The sequence below is a fragment of the Nannobrachium achirus genome (assembly GCF_963921795.1).
Source record: "Nannobrachium achirus genome assembly, chromosome: 3".
In the NCBI taxonomy this organism is placed as follows: domain Eukaryota; kingdom Metazoa; phylum Chordata; class Actinopteri; order Myctophiformes; family Myctophidae; genus Nannobrachium; species Nannobrachium achirus.
The window spans coordinates 24,890,635-24,911,382 of NC_137812.1; the positions used below are offsets into that span (position 1 = coordinate 24,890,635).

General features: G+C 42.9%; 1 protein-coding gene across 1 annotated transcript in view; it reads right to left on the reverse strand.

The window, feature by feature from the left end:
• The window catches only part of myo15ab (myosin XVAb), a gene marked incomplete at both ends in the record, with an annotated part of 174,892 nt that overhangs the window by 146,657 nt on the left and 7,487 nt on the right, over positions 1-20,748 (reverse strand). The window contains 10 exons of the mRNA XM_080722468.1: positions 1,185-1,288; positions 5,263-5,353; positions 6,491-6,565; positions 8,258-8,367; positions 9,003-9,066; positions 9,713-9,795; positions 11,048-11,438; positions 15,266-15,498; positions 19,368-19,565; positions 20,356-20,553. Of these exons, the coding sequence (XP_080578594.1) occupies positions 1,185-1,288; positions 5,263-5,353; positions 6,491-6,565; positions 8,258-8,367; positions 9,003-9,066; positions 9,713-9,795; positions 11,048-11,438; positions 15,266-15,498; positions 19,368-19,565; positions 20,356-20,553 (1,547 nt within the window). The remainder of the gene's footprint in view (positions 1-1,184; positions 1,289-5,262; positions 5,354-6,490; positions 6,566-8,257; positions 8,368-9,002; positions 9,067-9,712; positions 9,796-11,047; positions 11,439-15,265; positions 15,499-19,367; positions 19,566-20,355; positions 20,554-20,748) is intronic.

The following is a 20,748-nucleotide window of genomic DNA, read 5'->3' on the forward strand; positions in this document are numbered from 1 at the left end:
TTCCCTACACAAAATGTTGCAGCTGAATTTAGTCCGTTTCTATCCACTTGCGAAAGCAACCGTCTTGGTTTCTAAATAGTTTCTAAAGACTTTGAGGTTTGTTTTCTTATTTTTTTTATTTGAGAATTATTTTATTTTTACTTGAGAATATTTAAGATAATTATTCCATGTTAGCTCCTTTCAGGACTTGTTTGTTTGTACAGTAGGTTGATGTGTTTTACAAGCTGCTAGGAACTAATTGCCCCCAGTGGGACAAAACAAAGCTTTTTGAATTGAATTTAATTTGAGTTGAATTAAGGTCGACGTGACTGAGTGATCGGTGGACTCAGATGTTTATTAATAGCAGCAATACTCTGTTAAAGGGCAAGTTCACCAACACGATCCTGAGTTATTTGTTGTGTTCAATCTGCGTTTTGAGATATTTTAGTATTTCAGCATGAATGATGATGCATTTTGCATCATATGAGTCATCATGCTGCATCATATGATGCAAAATGCATCATCATTCATGCTGAAATACTAACATATCTCAAAACACAGATTGAACTAAAAACATAACTCAGGATTGTGTTGATCTTGTCCCAAACAACAATAAAATAAGATCTGGTTGTCCCAGAGGTGAACTTGCCCTTTAAAAGTAAAAGGCCTACATGAAAAGCACAAAAGCTTTGGCATCAGAAAATACTCACAATACCAAAGTAAAGGTAGTAAACGTTGTAAAAATGACAGCAGATTATAAAGGGCTAAATCTGTAAAGTAACTAAAGCTGACAATAGCTGACTAATTGCCTCTCTGGTGTACTGTAATGGAGTAGTAATATAAAAGTGTCAAAGAATCAAATACTCAAGTAAAGTAAAAGTACCTCAAAATGAATAGGAAGTAAGTCTTTGGGTGGAAACCTTGTATGTCCAAAACCTTGCAAGCACAAAGAAGTTTTGTGCGACAGACTTGTGTGAGGAAGCAAGGCTTTACAAAAAAAAAAAAAAAAAAAAACATACAAATGTGAAACTTGGAGATACAAGGTTTCTGCCTGACAGTGACAAAATGTTAGCCTGGATCCAGCCTGTTCGCTCCGTTCCACATTTTGTAGAGACAATACAAAATGTGGAACGGAGCGAACAGGCTGGATCCAGGCTAACAAAATGTAGTTATTTACTTGACACCACTAGATGTACTGTACTTACTCCTCCATGTGGATCTGTGTGAACTTGCCAAAGCGTGAAGAGTTATCGTTGCGCACCGTTTTGGCATTCCCAAAGGACTCCAACAGGGGCGTGGCCTCCAGGATCTGATCAATTACCCCCGGGAGAGAAAAGGTATTATTAACCCATTTAGGCCTAGAATTATTGAATGCTTTAACCAGTGAAAAATAGCAGATATACAAGCTCACACTGCGAGCTTGTAGATCTGCTATTTTTGGAAAAAGTCGTGAAAATGTGTGCAAATCTTTGAATATATGTATTTTCAAAGTGAATGTTTGCAACTCAAATTTTGCTTCTGGGGGGGTCCCCTGGAACTAAATATTTTGAGATGGGGGTCCGCGGCCAAATACATATCATTTTGGGGGTCCTTGATGAAAAGGTTTGAGAACCACTGACATAGTAGTCTCTCAAGAACAGACTAACTGAGCTCCATTTAAGTGAAAAGGACCTTTTCTTTGACGATGGCTGGCCAGATTGCTGACATAGAAACATAGGTTTTTTTTAAAATCTTAGAAGGATTCAAAAGACACTTATAGAATAGAGGGTATGCGCGTGACATCATCATCGTACCCGGAAGTTATGCGGGAACGCCTACTGAGTGGCAAAAAACTACTTTCTGGCCTTGACGCCCCATACATCCAAACAGAAAAGTCCTATCTGATAGCATTAAATGATGTTAAAGAATGTTAAAGGGGTATTTCGGTCAAAAACGACTTTCCTACCTTTCAAATGATGATTCGGGAAGCTTCTGGGTTGATCCAGGTGTTGTTTGACCCATAGCAGCATTTTGTTCCATTTTCGATTTTCTCCCCTGCACCAAAACGGCACCTTTTGGGTCGTTCCGTAATCCGGTTATTATTCTCGCTCAAAATTCACTTTTCTCGCTCGATCTCAGTCCCTCATACTGTTGTTAGCATATCCGAGCTACACCAGCTCCTGGTCGCCGCCATGTTTGTTTACAAAAAGCTCAACTCTGAACTCAGGCCAACTAGAGAAACACTGGGAAATCCCGTTTTGTATCGCGTGATCGGATTTCCCAGTGTTTCTCTAGTAGGCCTGAGTTCAGAGTTGAGCTTTTTGTAAACAAACATGGCGGCGACCAGGAGCTGGTGTAGCTCGGATATGCTAACAACAGTATGAGGGACTGATACCGAGCGAGAAAAGTGAATTTTGAGCGAGAATAATAACCGGATTACGGAACGACCCAAAAGGTGCCGTTTTGGAGCCGTGGGGTGCAGGGGAGAAAATCGAAAATGGAACAAAATGCTGCTATGGGTCAAACAACACCTGGATCAACCCAGAAGCTTCCCGAATCATCATTTGAAAGGTAGGAAAGTCGTTTTTGACCGAAATACCCCTTTAAACTGACTTTGCCACTCACTTTGCCACTCGATTTGCCACTCAATTTGACATTCACTTTATGCATGCGCATACCCTCTATCGGGTCAAAATTCTAATTTTCACGATTTTTCAAAAATAGCAGATCTACAAGCTCGCAGTGTGGCACTCGGTGCACTTGTATATCTGCTATTTTTCAATAGTTAAAGCATAAAATAATGATACACAATAATGTGTACCCGTTCTTTAATTACCATGACAACAACAGATGTGATGATGACAGGCAGACTCGCCATGGGAGACGACTAGGGGTGTAACGACACATTTTAACAACAATGCGATACGCAGCACGATACATGGTTGACGGTACGATACATGGACGATATTGGTTCATTCATTGCGATACGATACAATTCGATTCAATGATTTAAAATCGATATAGTGACTAGCAAAGAAATGAAAGCTGTGTGAACGTGTCAATTGTTCACGTTTTTAAGGGGAAAAATCGATTATTATGGATATAAATAAGTAAACACCGTGATTCTCTAGCAAATAAATGGACATTATATTTCAAGTTCAACATAATATAGTTTCCATACAATCAATTATTTGCACTGCAAAACGATTCAATACCGATTATCTGCATTGTAAAACAATACAGATACGATACAAAGCCAAAACGGTGAGATGTATGCTTTTGCATATCGATATAGTAGATCATTGCAAATCAGTTACTATATCGTTACACCCCTAGAGACGACTATGACTCTTGACGACTTAAAAGACAGACATCCTACCCGATCGGCCATAGGATAAAAAAAACAACGAGATAACATTTCTGGATCTTGGGTTCCTACAAGCCAAAAGGGTTATCGCCCTTTCATGGAAAAAGACAGGGAAACCTAGCATCGCTCAGTGGTTTAAGGAACTGTCTTTGTGCCTTCCATTAGAAAGAAATCACATACACTCTCAAAAACAAACAAGAGCTATTTGAGAAAATATGGGGGGATTTTATCCAGTATGTCAAGGGCAATGACATCTTATTTGATGGAGGAACCAGGTGTGGGGTAGCTGCATTTTCTCTGCAGTCACTTGTCCGGCCTTATGGCATAGGACTCAGGGTGTAAATAGTGTAAATAGTGTAAATGGTATATGTGCTCTTTGGATCAGAATTATTTGATACTCTTATGTGTCGTGTTAGTGTCAGGTTTTTTGGTTGTTCTTTTTGTATGTTTTCTTTTGCTTGTTTTGTCTGTATGTAACCTATTATTGTCCTGTATATGTTGTTTTGTATGTCTGTAAAAAAAAAAAAAAAGAATAAACATATTGTTTAAAAAAAAAAAAGACAGACATCCTTACCTCTATCTGAAGAGGACAGCAGCAAGCGCCGCATGAGGAGAAAGAGAAAGAGAGGGAGAACGGGGGTTACAATGAACTGAATTCATCAAAGTGGAATTTTATTCAGCAAACTGTCCGGCTGCTGAACAAAACCGACAAAGTCTGTCGCCTGTGCTTAACTGATTTGCATACACAGTAAGGGCATAGCAGTCACTGAGCCATTTTATGGTTCCATCGTTCAAATATTTATATCAATTATTTTAAGCCTAGAATCAAGCCTTCCAGGATCTGGTGATTCATGATCATAGGTAACAGTTCTAAGAGAGATTTCCAGTGTTCCCTCTCCTGGGCAACATTATCCTCTCAGGGTCTCCTCCCAGTGGGATGTGCATAGAGCAGGCATTCCCAAACTTTTTTGTCTCAGGGCACCCCATAAATATTTTTTTAATCCGAGGCACCCCTAACATTATAATTTTCACTCCCAGCACCTTATATTTATAGCATATCGTCGTTGTTGTGTGGAAACCTTGTATGTCTAAACCGTTCGTTTTGTATTCATCATCTTTAAAATACTTAACTAGTGAAAACAGCAGATCTACAAGCACACATGTGTGCTTGTAGATCGGCTGTTTTCACTAGTTTTGTGCGACAGTCTTGTATGATGAAGCAGGGCCTTGCTTTACCAAAAGACGTACACATTTGAAACTTGGAGATACGAGGTTTCTGCCCGACAGTGACGATACTTTAGTGATTATGTTGCGAGGAAAACATTGAGATAATAGCCATTTTGGTTAGAACTGACTGTTTAGTTTAAAATGATACTAAATATTTTTTCAAGAGTCCAAATAAATTCCAAATATTATCAAATTATCTTGCGGCACCCCTGGACTGCTGTCACGGCACCCCAGGGTGCCCCGTCACCCACTTTGAAAACCCCTGGCATAGAGGACCTTCCTAGGGAGATACTCGGGAGGCATCCTTACTAGATGCCGGAACCACTTAAGCTGGCTCTTTCCAAGCATGGAGCAGCGGTTCTACTCCAAGTCTCTTCCGGGGACTGGACCTTTCACGAAATCTCTAAGGGAGATGCCAGCCACCCGTCTGAAGAAAATCATTTTGTTTGCTTGAACCCACACTTCATGACCATACTGTAGGTGAGAGTAGGAACGAAAATTGCTCTGTAGAAAGAGAGCTTTGCCTTTTGGCTCAGCTCTCATTTTCGTCACAACAGAGCAATACAGCGACTGCAATACTGCAAACGTGAAAAGCTGCATAGACAAGCATGTCACCTCACTTTTACCTCTGTTGTGTTTTGACGACAAAGTTGATTGATTGATTGATTGATTGATTGATTGAAATGTGTCTGTTTGCGTGCATACAGTACCTGTTGTGTGACATTGCGTTTGTGATGTATGGCTGTCAGGTAACGCAGGATGAGTTTTGTCGCTTCAGTTTTCCCTGAACCGCTCTCTCCACTGGAATAAAACCACAACAACAGTCAGTGGTGGTCTGGTACTTCAATATTGAAGGTTTTCTTTCCAGGGGGCGGGTTAAAAAGAATGGCTTTGGACACAATTTGTTAGACCAGACCAATGCTGGCCCGTGATTGGTCACCCAACTCTTTGGGGTGACCAAATGGATTTACAATTCACCCTTTATCAAGTCTCGCCCGTTGTCCCGCCCCTCTTCACACACATTGGTTGCTGTGTCTTGGTGGGACACTCGGTGGACACTCCATCCACTACCATTGTAATTCAGTTGCTTCGTATTGTTATTCTGTGTGTTCAATTCTAATTTCAAACTTGGTTTCAGTCAAATGGAGCTGCTCAGTAGCAATATAGTGACTCAGCATGTTTTTAAATGTTTTTATTTGTCCAAAGATTATGTTTTAGCAAATTCAACAAAAAAAAGGTGGAACCAGGGTGGGACAAGGTAAATAGAGCCTGCTGGTTGGTCAGTCAGGGACCAACCAGAAGGCTAACAAAGGGTGAAACCCGCCATGGGCAAAAAGAAGATTGCACTGGTGGATTCGTCTGATTCCAGGCTAGGTCTGCACTGGACCCTGTGAAACATCATAGACCATGGTTCCCCGTTTAGTTTTCCCCAAGGGCCGAATTATGTCTAGGGTACCAAGCCGAGGGCCACAACATTGCAGGGGGCGACGGTGGCGTTCCCGCTACTCCAGTGACAGGTCAGATATCGTCGTTGTCGGGAGAAAATCTTGTATGTCCAAAACCGTTCGTTTTGCATTTATCATATTAAAAACGATTTAAACTAGTGAACAGCCGATCTACAAGCACACAACGCCTCTTGGTGCGAGGCGTTGTGTGCTTGTAGATCTGCTGTTTTCACAACTTTTGTGCGACGGCCTCATATGATGATGCAGGGCTTTACTTTGTGAAAGAACGTACACATTTTGAGATACGAGATTTCCACCCGACAACGACGATATACTAGTGTTGTTGCTGCTCTTATACCACCATTATTACTGGGGTTGGTGGGGGCCAGACAGTAGCCCCCCACGGGCCGCAAATGGCCCGCGGGCCACCTATTGGGGAACCCTGTCATAGACCATCAATAAATAACATGTTGTTATCTGTGTATGAGCTCACCTGATAACTATACACTGGTTCCTTTTGGCATCCATCATGGTGGTATATGCAAAGTTAGCAATGGCAAAAAGATGACTGGAACACAAACACAACAATGTTAGTGAATGTACGTAATACAAATGATGCAGGTACACAAAAGCAAGCAAGCATGCACGCATGTGCGCACGCACGCACGCACGCACGCACGCCCACGCGCACACACACCCACGCGCACACACACACACACACACACACACACACACACACACACACACACACACACACACACACACACACACACACACACACACACACACACACACACACACACACACACACACACACACACAAATGTTTTCATTTTCCTTTTTCCCCCCTTTGTTCTGTAAAAGGATATGCAAAATGAGCCATACCTTTTCGGTCAGAAATGTAATTATTTTACCTATGGAATCTAAACTTAATGTTACCACAAAATAAACTAAACCAAAATAAGCTTCACATACTCATCTGTAATCTGTGTGCGTGTGCATGCATGCGTGTGTCCATCTGTGTGTGTATGAGTGTGTGTGTGTGTGTGTGTGTGTGTGTGAGTGTGTGAGTGTGTGTGTGAGTGTGTGTGTGCTTGTGCGTGAGAGCCCGGGGTGGTTCTCTGGTTACTTTGTTAGATGTAATGTGCTTGTGCAATCAATAACCAAACTCTCCCTTGGCAACCGGCCATCAACAGTGTAACGCGAAGCCTCTGTCTAACACCCGAGAGTGACTGTATTTACACCTGCAGAGCTGCAGCTCCGTCCAAGCTGCTGTCTGTCACCCCCACAGTGTTGACTTCGTCGACCAAAACTATGACGAAAAATGTTTGTCGACTGCGTTTTTTTTTTCGCTGACGAAAACGAAATAAAAACGAAATAAAAACTAAGCTGTGATGACTAAAACTAAGACTAAATATATTGACAATTTCGTCAACAAAATAAAAACTAGACTAAAACGTTAGGGAGGGACTAGTGCTGAAGAGAGTCATTTTATGTTTGGTTGCTCTCAGGTGTTGCGTGCTGAAAATAGCAGATCTACAAGCTCACAACGCGTCGCGCTGCTTGTGAGCAGCAGATCGGCTATTTTCAGCATGCAACCAAGTGTAAAATCAGTCATTACGATGCCATCAAGGCCTGCCAAAATACATTTTAGTTGACAAAATTAACTGTAGATTTAGTCGCCTAAAATCTTATATTTAGTCGACTAAAATTAGAATACTACAACTTTTCAGGTGACTAAATTATGACTAAAACTAAATGACATTTTATTCAAAAGACTATGACTAAAACCAAATCAAAATTTCCTGTCAAAAACAACACTGTCACCCCCATCAGAGGTGTTTCGCTGTTTATACCGTTATGTAAGCCAGGTTGTTCTGGGTTCAGTGGTTCTCAACCTTTTCAGGCCGCGACCCCCCAAAACAATCATATTCAAACTGGGGACCCCCCCCCCCCCCCTCCACCCCAACCTGACAAGCACTTGGAATGTGGGGGGTTGAGGCATTACATTTAGTTTGACTCGGTTCCACATCGCGTTGCGAGGCGTTGTGAGCTTGTAAATCAGCTATTTATTATATTATTTGACCATTTGACCAGTTTTTATAGTATAGCTTTAGGAATTAGAAATGTCTTGTCCCCCCCACACACACAACAGGTTCAAAACCACTGTTCTAGGTGAGCATGGGCATGTATCTATGCAATCACTATGAGGTATTAATGTACAATTACAATTTACAGTTTAGGAATTTAGCAGACTTACGGAGGGTTGTCAGCGAGGCCATGGCCTTCGTACTTGAGCACCATGTCGGTGCCATAGATGTTGAACATCTTGTAGGGGTTCACAGACACCAGGATCTTGCCTATGTACGTCTGGGTTGGCAGGAGAGAACCAGAGGAGACACCAGAGAATCATTAAGATAAACACGTGGATAAATAAAGTGTAGCCTGTTCTGATCACATTGTGTTGTTTCACACTGTCGTCACTCGTCAACAACAACTAGGGTTGCCAACTGGCAAACGAAAAAGAATCAATGTTTTGAATCAAAACATTGAGATGACAAAGAGACAATATACTTCATGTAAATCACTTTGTATGTTACATTAACCACTTGAAGCCCAGCATCCATATTCTGGAGAGAACATTAGCAAAAATGTGTGATCTGAAAGCTCAATAGTGAGCTTGTAGATCGGCTACTGAGCCAAAGAGATTTGGTGTGCAGAAAGAAAAAAAAAAGCTTCCAGCAAAGTAGGTCCAGTTTACTAACTAAGTCGAGGGGGTTTAAGTGGTTAATATGCATTATAGTATGTATAGCTGCTTGAATTCTTCAATGACACACTAAGATGTGTGTCATTGACTGATTCCCCAAAATAACACTATGTCCCTTAACGTTACGTGAATACAGGCCACGTCTTATAGTTTCCAGCTCTTGGTCGTAACATGTTATTATAGCCAACAGCCACAAGTGAAATAAAGAACTTTTAAGAGACTTGTGAAGCATACGTACATATATGAGCTCTTGGTCGTAACGTTTCTTCAGGTTCATCAGAACAGAGGTCTCATTCAGGTCCCTGTAATTAATGACACCATGGTTTAAAACAAAAAGAAAAGCTCATGATTAATGGAATATATATATATATATTTTGTTAATCCCCATGGTAAGAGTATGAGGAATTGATGAGGAACGCAGGGAAGTTGTCCTACTGGAAGTAGGCTGTACTTTTGACTTTAGCCTGGAGGAAGCCTTCCTCACTAAGCAGCTGAAGTATCAGCCACTAGTACAGGCCATTACTCAGATGGGTTACAGTTGTCAGCTTGTTGTCTTTATATTTGGCAGCTTAGGCCATGTCCATAGGCTAGTGGTCAGGGGCCTGAGGATAATGTGCAGAGCAAAGCAGCTGGCTAAGTACTGCTCAGTCTCCTCCATTATTAGGCAGTCGCTGCATTTGGAGGAGGAGGTGCTTTTTTGTACACATCAAAGTGATGTTTTGTTTTTTGTTTGTTTTCTTCAGTAACTGCATGCTAAATATCCTGCTTGTCTGAAAATAGTGATGCATGATGATCATATGAACCTTGTTATGTACTTTATAAAATGTGGACTCAAATAAAGAATTAAAATGTGTGTGTGTGTGTGTGTGTGTGTGTGTGTGTGTGTGTGTGTGTGTGTGTGTGCGTGCGTGCGCGTGTGCGTGTGCGTGTGTGTGTGTGTGTACATACTCCAGCTGTGTCATGTCCTCCATTCCGTCTGCCCAGCGCTTCACCCTGACACCCATTGTGGTCATGCTCCTAATAGCGTATACCTGTACACACACACACGCACACACACACACACACACACACACACACACACACACACACACACACACACACACACACACAGACAGACAGAAAGACACGCAAGCGCACACACATCCATGTAAACATAAAAGTCACCAAACTCATCTCCTACTAATAAACGACTGAATGTCTGTCCGTCCGATATACACGAATGCTGACATCACTGATACTAAACAGTGCCCAAATTTGGAGATGACTGACACCACTGATATGTCTGGGTTCTCCAACATTACCTCTGAGACTCCTACATTCAATCCCTCATGTACTGTACTGTGCACACTTCATAACACAAACTGCACATAATTCGGAGCACATATGTTCAAACCTGGCAAGGACCATTTTAAATAGAATTTAGAACATGCAGTGAGTGGATTCTGCTAGCTAGCACACATAAGCTGAATAATTTAGTCATAAAACTATTGTTGTAAATCTTATTTTTACTATTTTATTTATCGTTTTGACATTTTTTAAATGTCTTTTTTGTGACGTTTTATTCATTCATTATGAAAGGATTCATGCGTTAGGAGCAGCAGTGTGTTAGCAGCAGTGGTTCTCAAAGTGGGTTCCTTTAGGGGGGTCTAAACGGGTTCATTTGGTTCCAATTGTACACTGTCAGTGTTAAAACCCATTTAGAACGGGTACACATTATTGTGTATCATTATTTTATGCTTTAACTTTCACAGCGCGGCACCGAGTGCCGCGCTGCGAGCTTGTAGATCTGCTATTTTTTTTAAATTGTGAAAATTAGAATTTTGACCCGATTCTATAAGTGTCTTTTGAATCCTTCTAAGGTTTATTGAAAAACCTATGTTTCTATGTGAGCAATCTGGCTTCAAAGAAAAGGTCCTTTTCACTTAACTGGAGCTCAGTTAGTCTGTTCTTGAGAGACTACTATGTCAGTGGTTCTCAAACCTTTTCATGTGAAGGACCCCCAAAATTATATGTATTTGGCCACGGACCCGCATCTCAAAATATTTAGTTCCAGGGACCCCCCAGAAGCAAAATTTGAGTTACAAATGTTCGCTTTGAAAATATATATATTCAAAGATTTGCACACATTTTCACGACCTTTTAAAAAAAAAGCAGATCTACAAGCTCGCAGCTTGTATATCTGCTATTTTTCACTGGTTAAAGCATTCAATAATTCTAGGCCTAAATGGGTTAAGGGAAGACTTTGAAATGTGAAAGTTTGAGAAACACGGAGTTGTAGCTCACCTTATCATACCAGGTCCCTGCGGTCACCCTCTCTCTGTTGGGGTGCCACACGGGCTCCTCGAGCCGCGCCTCCATGCCGGGGGGTGGCGGGGCGAAGCCTGGAGGAGGCTCGTCTCGCATGGACCACTTCTGGAGGTTCTGGACCGTCCCGTGGGGGAGGACACGCTCCGCGGCCCACACGTCGTCCCCGTACTCCCCGCCGCCGCGGGCGCCCCTGGCCCAGTGGCCCGTGCGCGGCCCGTACGGCTGTATCACCGCGTACTGCGAGTCCACGCCCTGCAGTGCCGTAGGCACCCTGTAGGAGGCGTAGCGGAGCTGCTGGTTCTGGATGGCGTCGCCCAGTTTGGGCAGGCGGAACCTCCCGGTCATGTAGGACTCATCAGCCAGTCGTCTGTCAAGAGAGGAAATGTTTTTTTTTTTTTTTTTTTTTTTACAAAGAATATCTAGGATTACAAAGTATTGATTAGCCTGTAAGATAGGGCTGTCACTAAAATTAACTTTAAGTTGACGATTAATCTTTAATTAATCATGCAATTCAATGGAATTAACGATTTAATTGTGTTTTGGGCAATGAGCATTGGAACATATGAATCAAAATGTTGTTTCTATTTGCCTTTTGAGCTTCGTAATGAAAATCTTTATGACAAATAACTTCAATATAAAGAACTTGTGATGCGCTGTAAGCTTGTAGATCTGCTATTTGGGAACCCATCGTCAAAGAAAAGGGGAAAAACAGCGCCATCTCTGTTTTGTTCCTTTTCAGAATCTGTCCTTGAGAGATAGATTACATGCTACCTTATGGCATGTGGTTCTGCATCCACTAGACCTAGGCTCTGTAACAGCTACTTCCTCCCCAGGCAATCAGGCTTTTAAACGACAACACCAAAGAGGATTAAGCTCCGGAAAAGTTAATTCCCACAGCCAATCAGGTTATGAACGATAGGCCTATTGCCTGTCTGTTTACTAAACACACACACACACACACACACACACACACACACACACACACACACACACACACACACACACACACACACACACACACACACACACACACACACACACACACACACACACACACACACACACACACACACACACACACACACACAGAGGCACCTGACACTGCACATTAATCGTGCACATTTATATATCGTCGCTGTCAGGAAGAAACCAACTATCTCCACTTTTTTTAATCAGTGCAATTGAACACCCTTGTGGGCTTTACAAATATTGAACCAATGAAAAGTATTAAAAAGCGCTTAAACTTCCTAAAGCTGGCCCTACACTACCCGATAATCGGGCTATTTAATTACCCCCCCGACAATCGGGCTGCCTCCGACTGAAACGGACCCGACTATCGGGCATGAATGTCGTCTAGCGTGAGGTCTCACAGATCCACTCGGAGCCCAACCGAGTGGCTCAGAGGACGGTCGGGGCCAGCCGACTCTTTTCAAAAATGTTTGATATTTTCCTGGATCAGTACTGGTCTGGAAGACTGGAACAGCAGCAGGGGACTGAGAGAAAATAGGTACAGCAGCCGCTGATAGACGCAAGTCTCTGAGCATACATATCTGAGTGACAGATCTATCTCTTTTTTTTCTCTCCACCTCTCCCTCTGCCTCTCACTCACTCACACACACACACACGTGCGCACACACAGACACACTTTTCATAGCGTCCGTCCGTCCGTTAGGTTGTATCATGAATGATTGGGATTTAAATTAAAACTCAACGGTAACGCGATCCAGATAAAAAAAACAGAAGAAATAACGCTACCAGCCACTGTCTGCAGTCAGTCACAGGCTGTGCATCACATCAGTACACACTGAAGTAAAGATAGCAAGAGATTCACAGATTAGCGCTTCCAGGCTCAATAGCTCAGGAACGAAACATTACAAAACCACAAAAACCGTCTCATTCTTATCCTGGTTAGCTAGAGAAACAACTACAACTCGATTTTCATCCCAAAAAAACAACCTCCGAGTTTAACAGACCAACCTCCGTGTTTAACAGATTACATGCGTCTCTATGCGCAGCTGAATGTTAGGCGAGCGGTTAGGGACCGTCTACAAAGTGCAACACTGAAAGCGAAAATATTCAATAGCTTCCCATCCTGATCTACGGGGGCTCTCCCCTGATCTACAAGCCTACAACGTGGCATGGAGGTTACACAGGTTGGTCTTGGAGATCTATATGTTCTGTGTGCGCTACACCGTCATACGACTAATCATAAATCAGGCACCGTGAGAAGGAGCAGCACTTGACTATAACGCAGGAGAGAGAGGGGATGTCAGAGTTGGATGGACATGAAACGTGTCAAAGTGAACTCATATTATCATCAAAATAGGACACAATTCCATATTGAAGCTTTTTTTTTTTCGTTGCGTGGGGCGGTGTTGTGTGTTGAGTGAGTGGATAATGTATGTGTTTGTATGTGCGTGTGCGTGCGTGTTGCAAAGCACAGCACTCAGAACAGCCCCGTGGCATTTTGTATCAATTATATTATTTATTATTGCTGTGTTCGAGCCCGACTCAATCGGGATAGAATCCTGTAGCATGCGGAGCGCCCGAATGTTCAAAACGGCTAGTGTGAGCCTGTTTAGATTATCTGGTCAGATAATCTGAAAAGATGATCCTGTAGTGTTTAATTCTACCCGATTCAGTCGGGCCGATTATCGTGTAATGTATGGCCGGCTTAACTCCATTGGATCCTCAAACTGTCTGTCAAATCACCTAACTCCATCTTTGGAGATAGTTTTTTTTTTCCATCATTGATTAGAATGATCAAGTCACACGGATCTCCACTTGAGCTGTATTTGGGTAAAGCGATGACAATATAAGGGCACCTTCAAGTATCTGACAATGTATGAAGTCACCATACAGTAACAACCTTGTTGTTTTGTTTAGTTTTTTCATTTACTGAAAAGTTAATATTTTAGACAAGGTTTCAGCACATAAAGTATATACCGTTGTTCCCTATTGCCTCCTGTGAATTGTTTTATTTAAACTTTTGTTTATTTTCTGCTTATTTCGTTGCCGAGTGAGGTCAGCAGACAAAGTGACGTGAGTGAGATGAAAAAGAAAATGGGTGAAATGTGCCAATCTCAATCTCATGCATACACTGGACAGTGTGCCCATACATACATGGATATAATATTTAGAAGGAACCATGCACACAGCACTTTCAAGCTCCTCAAAGTGTGCTGTATGATTAATATGTGAGTATGCTTTTCTTAATATGCTATTCTTAATTACAGGTAATGTATATTGTTTTAATGTATATTGTTGCGTTGCTGCTACAATGTTCTGGAAGCAAAACCAAATAATCTTACTATATTGTAATTTTAATAATATGCGATGCAAGAGTGTGGTCTAGCCCAGTGGTTCCCAAACTCTTTTGGCTCAGGGCACCCCATAAATATATTGTTTTAATCCGAGGCACCCCTACATTATAATTATCACTCCCAGCACCTTATATTTATAGCATATCGTCGAAAAATGTCCAAAACCGTTCGTTTTGTATTTATCATCTATAAAATGTACTAAACTAAACTTTTAGTGATTATGTTGCGAGGAAAACGTTGAGATAATAGCCATTTTGGTTTGAACTGACTGAAAATAACTTGTACTTCAAGTTTAAAATTACACTAAATAATATTTTTTCAAGTGTCCAAATAAATTCCAAATATTATCAAATGATCTCGCGGCACCCCTGGACTGCTGTCACGGCACCCCAGGGTGCCCCGTCACCCACTTTGAAAACCCCTGGTCTAGCCAACACCAACTCGGGACTCCTGGATCTCCTCCACACTCTCCGATCTACAGTAGCATCAGGGTATTGAGCTCTACAGTGTTGTTAGCTAAGCTGTCGCGCCTCAGTGCATTTAGATTCTACGTAGGTGGTGCCTTACTTGCCCCTCCTGCCCTGGGGTGGCTCCCATAAAGTCAATGTGCTTGCCTCTAGTTCTAGATGCCTGACGCAGTGCCCTGTATAATATATGTTTATTAATATGTAAGATTTAACAAATAAAATAAAATAAACTTTTAACATTGTAATTGCAATCAATATTGTAAGTGTGATGTGTATAATACAGTACACATGGGGAAACTCCAAAAAAGGATGTCAACATAAAAGGTGTGTGTGAGGTGAAATGCTTATGGAATGCATGGAAGTGAATTATAGGATTTGCGGCGTTTCCATTAACAACTGCCTACCTGAAATCAACCTGACCCATGTCGTGTTGATCCATGGCCTCCCAGAGCATGGGAGGTCTGAGTTTGGGTACGCCAGTTAAGGTTGAACCATCTTTGAGCTTATAGAGCTCTTGTTGCCGCAACCCCCTGTGCCTCGCGAGTGCACCTGAGAGGTTGGGTTTGGAGCCCGGGACCATCAGGGTCCCGTCTGGAAGTCGATACCGTTGCCCTCTAAGTTTCTCGTTTCCAAGAGCCTGGTGAGGAAGGGGGAAACAGGAACAGATGAATGTTAGCTCATTTCTTTTTTTCTACATCATTTTTATCCCACGATTTTGTAACCCATTTTCACCTAGTGCCAATGGCCTATGTAATCCTGGGCTCTGCTCTCCCTCTGTCGCGCCTGGGGAGACAACGGACTGACCTCATGCTTCCTTCTACGCATGAGGAGTCCAAGTTGCGTCTTTTCACGTGACAGTGGGGATTTCCCTGGTTTGGACGTAGTGCGTGGAAGGAACACGTTATTCCAACCAGTTCCTTTCCCCTCCATCAGGCGCCCCCGGCTGGCCAGGGGGAGGCATTATTTAGACCAGGATTACTGCATGTTTTTGTGAGGGTATCAACCCTAGGAGACACAGCTCCCTGTGTCTCCTAGGGTTGATACCCTCATGCTAACTCCACACAGAAAGGCCCTATCGCCAACCCCGCCGTGTGGGCGCTGATGACGCGGAGGGAGGAACACGCCCCCAGTGCCACAGCATCCCCCGGCAGGAATCGAACCTTCTAGCTGTGAGGCGAAGCGCTAACCACTGCGCCACCGTGCCCCCTAATGAATGTTAGCTCACTGACACAAACATGCACACACGCGGTGGCAATGGCAGCCGTGCAACGGTGCAAGGCACCAACCTGCTTGGCGGGAGCAGTTAAGTAGGTGTCAATGTGTCTTGCTCAAGGACAGTGGTGGGAAAAGTAATTGAATGTTTTACTTAACTCTCAAATACCTGGAACGCGCCCGAGTCGCGTTAGATTTGAACCACTTTAACCATTATTTTATGCTTTAACTATTGAAAAATAGCAGATATACAAGCTCACAGCGCGGCACCGAGTGCCGCGCTGCGAGCTTGTAGATCTGCTATTTTTGAAAAACCGTGAAAATGTGTGCAAGTCTTTGAACATCTTTGACCCGATCTTTGACCCGACTTCTAAATCCTTCTTCTAAATCATGTTGTTCTCAAACCTTTTCACGTCAAGGACCCCCAAAAATTACAAGTATTTGGCCGCGGACCCCCATCTCAAAATGTGTTGTTCCGGGGACCACCCAGAAGCAAATATTTGAGTTAAAATTTTCGCTTTTAAATAGATATATTCAAATACTTGCAGAGAAATATCATGATTTTTCAAAAATAGCAGATCTACAAGCTCACAGCGCGGCAATCGGTGCCGCGCTGTGAGCTTGTATATCTGCTATTTTTCAATTGTTAAAACGGTTGATAAGTAAAGGTAGGCCTGTGTTCAAACTGCTACTTGAGTGAAAGAATGAAAGTATTGGCATCAAAATATACTTAAAGTACCAAAGTACTAAAATGTTTGAAAATAGCAGATCTAAAAGGTCACGCGTTGCGGTGCACGACGCGTTGTGACCTTGTAGATTGGCTATTTTCAAATAGCCTATGTATAAAATAGGGCTGAAGCGGTTAATGTATGTTTTATAGTATAAGAATTCATTTCTGCAATGTACTACTAATAATACTAGTAACCAAACGTTTTCAAATAATAGTAGTGGAGTAAATGTTACTTTACACCGCTGCTCCAGGACACTCCGACACAATGCTACGAGTGGCGAACGAACCGGGAACCTTCTGAATACATCATGTGACACGGGCTCAAGTCAAACTGAAGCCTGTGCCTTGTGCTGCGCATTCATCCTAGTAGGTACAGACGCTATAACATGTTGTTCCTTTCTTTGCATTGTAACTGTCAAGCACATAAAGCCTGCATTTCTTTCTAGGAAGAGCATATATATAAAAAGGTTCCTTATTATTATCATTACCTCAAGCAGGTCTGGAGCCTGAGGAGCAAATGGGTTGATGACAATGGTCCCATCTGGCAAGGTGTAACTGACATCTTTTAGGGCTGGGTTCTGGAGCGCAGCTAACAGATTTGGGGTCCTGGGTTTCCTGGGGTCCACTATAATGCTTCCATCTGGGAGGGTGTACGATGCACCTCTCAGGGCTGGGTTCATCAGGGCCTGGAGAGGACAAAATGTTCAGTTCAGTTCAGTCCAGTCTCAAGGGGAAATGTAGATGTACAGTTCCTGAGCCACTGCTACGCCAAGATCATTCATTACATTTGTAATTAACTGTAAATATACTATTAACTCATTTAGTGCCTATTCCGAACAAGTTCGGCTTTTCTTCGGCAAAAAACATTTTTTTTACTCACCCTGAGCTGCTTGGACCAACGTGGGTGGTCCTGGCTCGTCCAGCGCTTTCCAACGAGCCATTTTAGATGGTCCGACGATTTATTCCATTGAAAATGGTTTAAAATAAAGTTTAGACCCCCCCCCCAATGTTCACTGAATGTTCACTGTCGGCGGCGCAACGTATTCCAGTGTGCCTATCCCGAACTAGTTCGGCTTTTTTAATAAAATGAATAAAATAATCCGAGGCCGCACCGAAGCCTGGCTCTAAATTTTCAATCTAGGCCGCCGACCGAAAGCCCTTTCCACCGGCCCGTAATCGGGTAACACCGCCGCATCGCCCCGCTGAATCCAATACAAAGTCACATCTTTAGAGAGCATTTTCTCTGAACTGTGTTCTAATCTTAGCGTGAACGTTTTATTTACGGCTTAAATCGCCGAATATCTATTTTCTAAATGAGCTATCAGCCTATAGCTATCTGAAGCCATTTCCATCCGGGTCCTTTTCATCACATGCACAAACGTGAGCACGCACGTGACTGCAACGTGGCTCCCTGTCTGTTGCAGCGCTCGCCTATGGAGTAACGCCTGGCCACTCAACAGACTTTGACTTTGGCGCGTCACAAAGGCTTCAGTAACAAGTTTATGTGCTGCAGACAAATTGAACGTTGCAGGAGAACGCGGGAGTATGGTCCTCGTTACAATGATCCTCCTACAATTGGGAGACGGAATTGCTGAGGTGGAGCGCCACACCTACCATCAGCTCCCAGCACTTACCGCACGACTTGCCCGCACCCAAGCTGTGCAACTCACGTGCTGAGTTGGCAGTGCTCGGGATCAAACCCATGACCTTGTGGTCCAACCATTACATTTTGTCCCCCTTTTCCCCCTTATTTTGTTCTTTATCTTTGTGACTGTGAAAGAGCTACAGTTCTTTCTATGAAAAGTATTATTATAAATGTGGTTATTAATATTACCTGTGACAGATCAGGAGCCAGCGGTCTAAATGGGTTGATGACAATGGTCCCATCCGCCAGGGTGTAAGATACATCTTTTAGGGCTGGGTTCTGGAGCGCAGCCATAAGATTTGGGGTCTTGGGTTTTCTGGGGTCCACTATAATGCTTCCATCTGGGAGGGTGTACGATGCACCTCTCAGGGCTGGGTTCATCAGGGCCTGGAGAGGACAAAAAGCTCAGTTCAGTTCAGTCCAGTCTCAAGGGGAAATGTGGATGTAGCAGTTCCTGAGCCACTGCTACACCAAGATCATTCATTACATTTGTCAAATTTCAGATTTTCATTAACTGTAAATATACTATTAATAGAATTGCCATTCGTTGGCTCATAACAGGCTCGTCACAAAGGCTTCAGTAACAAGTTTATGTGCTGCAGACAAATTGAACGTTGCAGGAGAACGCGGGAGTATGATCCTCGTTACAATGTTCCTCCTACAATTGGGAGACGGAATTGCTGAGGTGGAGCGCCACACCTACCATCAGCTCCCAGCACTTACCGCACAACTTGCCCGCACCCAAGCTGTGCAACTCACATGCTGAGTTGGCGGTGCTCTGGATCGAGCCCAGGACCTTGTGGTCCAACCTTTATATTTTGTCCCCTTTTTTCCCTTATTTTGTTCTTTATCTTTATGACTGTGAAAGAGCTACAGTTCTTTCTATGAAAGGTATTATTATAAATGTGGTTATTAATACTTGTGATAGATCAGGAGCCAGCGGTTTAAATGGGTTGATGACAATGGTCCCATCCGCCAGGGTGTAAGAGACTTGTTTTAGGGCTGGGTTCTGGAGCGCAGCCAAAAGATTTGGGCTCTTGGGTTTTCTGGGGTCCACTATAATGCTTCCATCTGGGAGGGAGTACGATGCACCTCTCAGGGCTGGGTTCATCAGGGCCTGGAGAGGACAAAAGTTCAGTACAGCCACAATGGGTAAATGAGATCAATACATCTTCAGGAATGCTCAATTACCAGGTTAGTTTTACCGTTCACATTTCACAGCATTGGTTTATACGTGCCGTACATAAAAAAAAAAAAAAAAAAAAACAGAATAGTCATGTGCAAAGCATAATTAGTTTAAGCACTGCTGGTCTAAAGCTACAAGCAGGATAGCTCATAGTTACAGTACTTAAAAACCACAGAGCGATTATTATTACCGGTACTTCATACAGTCTTGTTCATTCCAACACACATGAAGAGGAATTTATTGGCCTAAAATGACAGGAATGAAGGTAAATGCACTGCTTTGGTGACACATTGGGGTCAGTCAGTGACTCCCTCTGGCATAATGTGAGTGGCACATGGCAGCGTTCTGGAGGGTGGCAGCCAGGTTTGGAGAGAGATGATATGGAGAAGTGGAGATTGAACCAACCCTCTACTTCCTGAGCCAGTGCCACCCCAACACTCAATTAAAGGTAGGGTAAGTGATGTTGAGATATTTATCGTTATTGTTTTAAGACATCTGCTATATATTTATTTGTATATGGAAAAAGATGTATATTTAATTTCTTCACTCTAAATGTGTTCTTATTTCATTTGTTTGTTTCATGGTGTTTGTGTATACAATTAGTCCACCCTCCCATGGGTAAAAGCGATGCTTCTTCATATTTCCTGCCGGTGTGAAGCACTTTGAGCTGCATGTATTTTCTTCTGTGAAAAGTATTATGAAATAAAAGGTTTATTATTACACTTGACAGGTCAGGAGCCAGCGGTTTATACGGGTTGATGACAATGGTCCCATCTGGCATGGTGTAAGAGACTTCCTTCAGGTATGGGTTCTTGAGCGCAGCTAACAGATTTGGGCTCTTGGGTTTCCTGGGGTCCACTATAATACTTCCATCGGGGAGTGTGTACGAGGCTCCTTTCAGGGCTGGGTTACTCATGGCCTGGAGATGAGAACAAACGAGAGTTCAGTTCAGTTCAGCCTCAATGGTTCTATACATGGGGCCAGAGTTATCTGCTGAAATGTACCTTTCACATTTTCACTGTACTGGGTTCACGCACAGACACACACACGCACACAAACGCACACACGCGCGCGCACACACACACACACACACACACACACACACACACACACA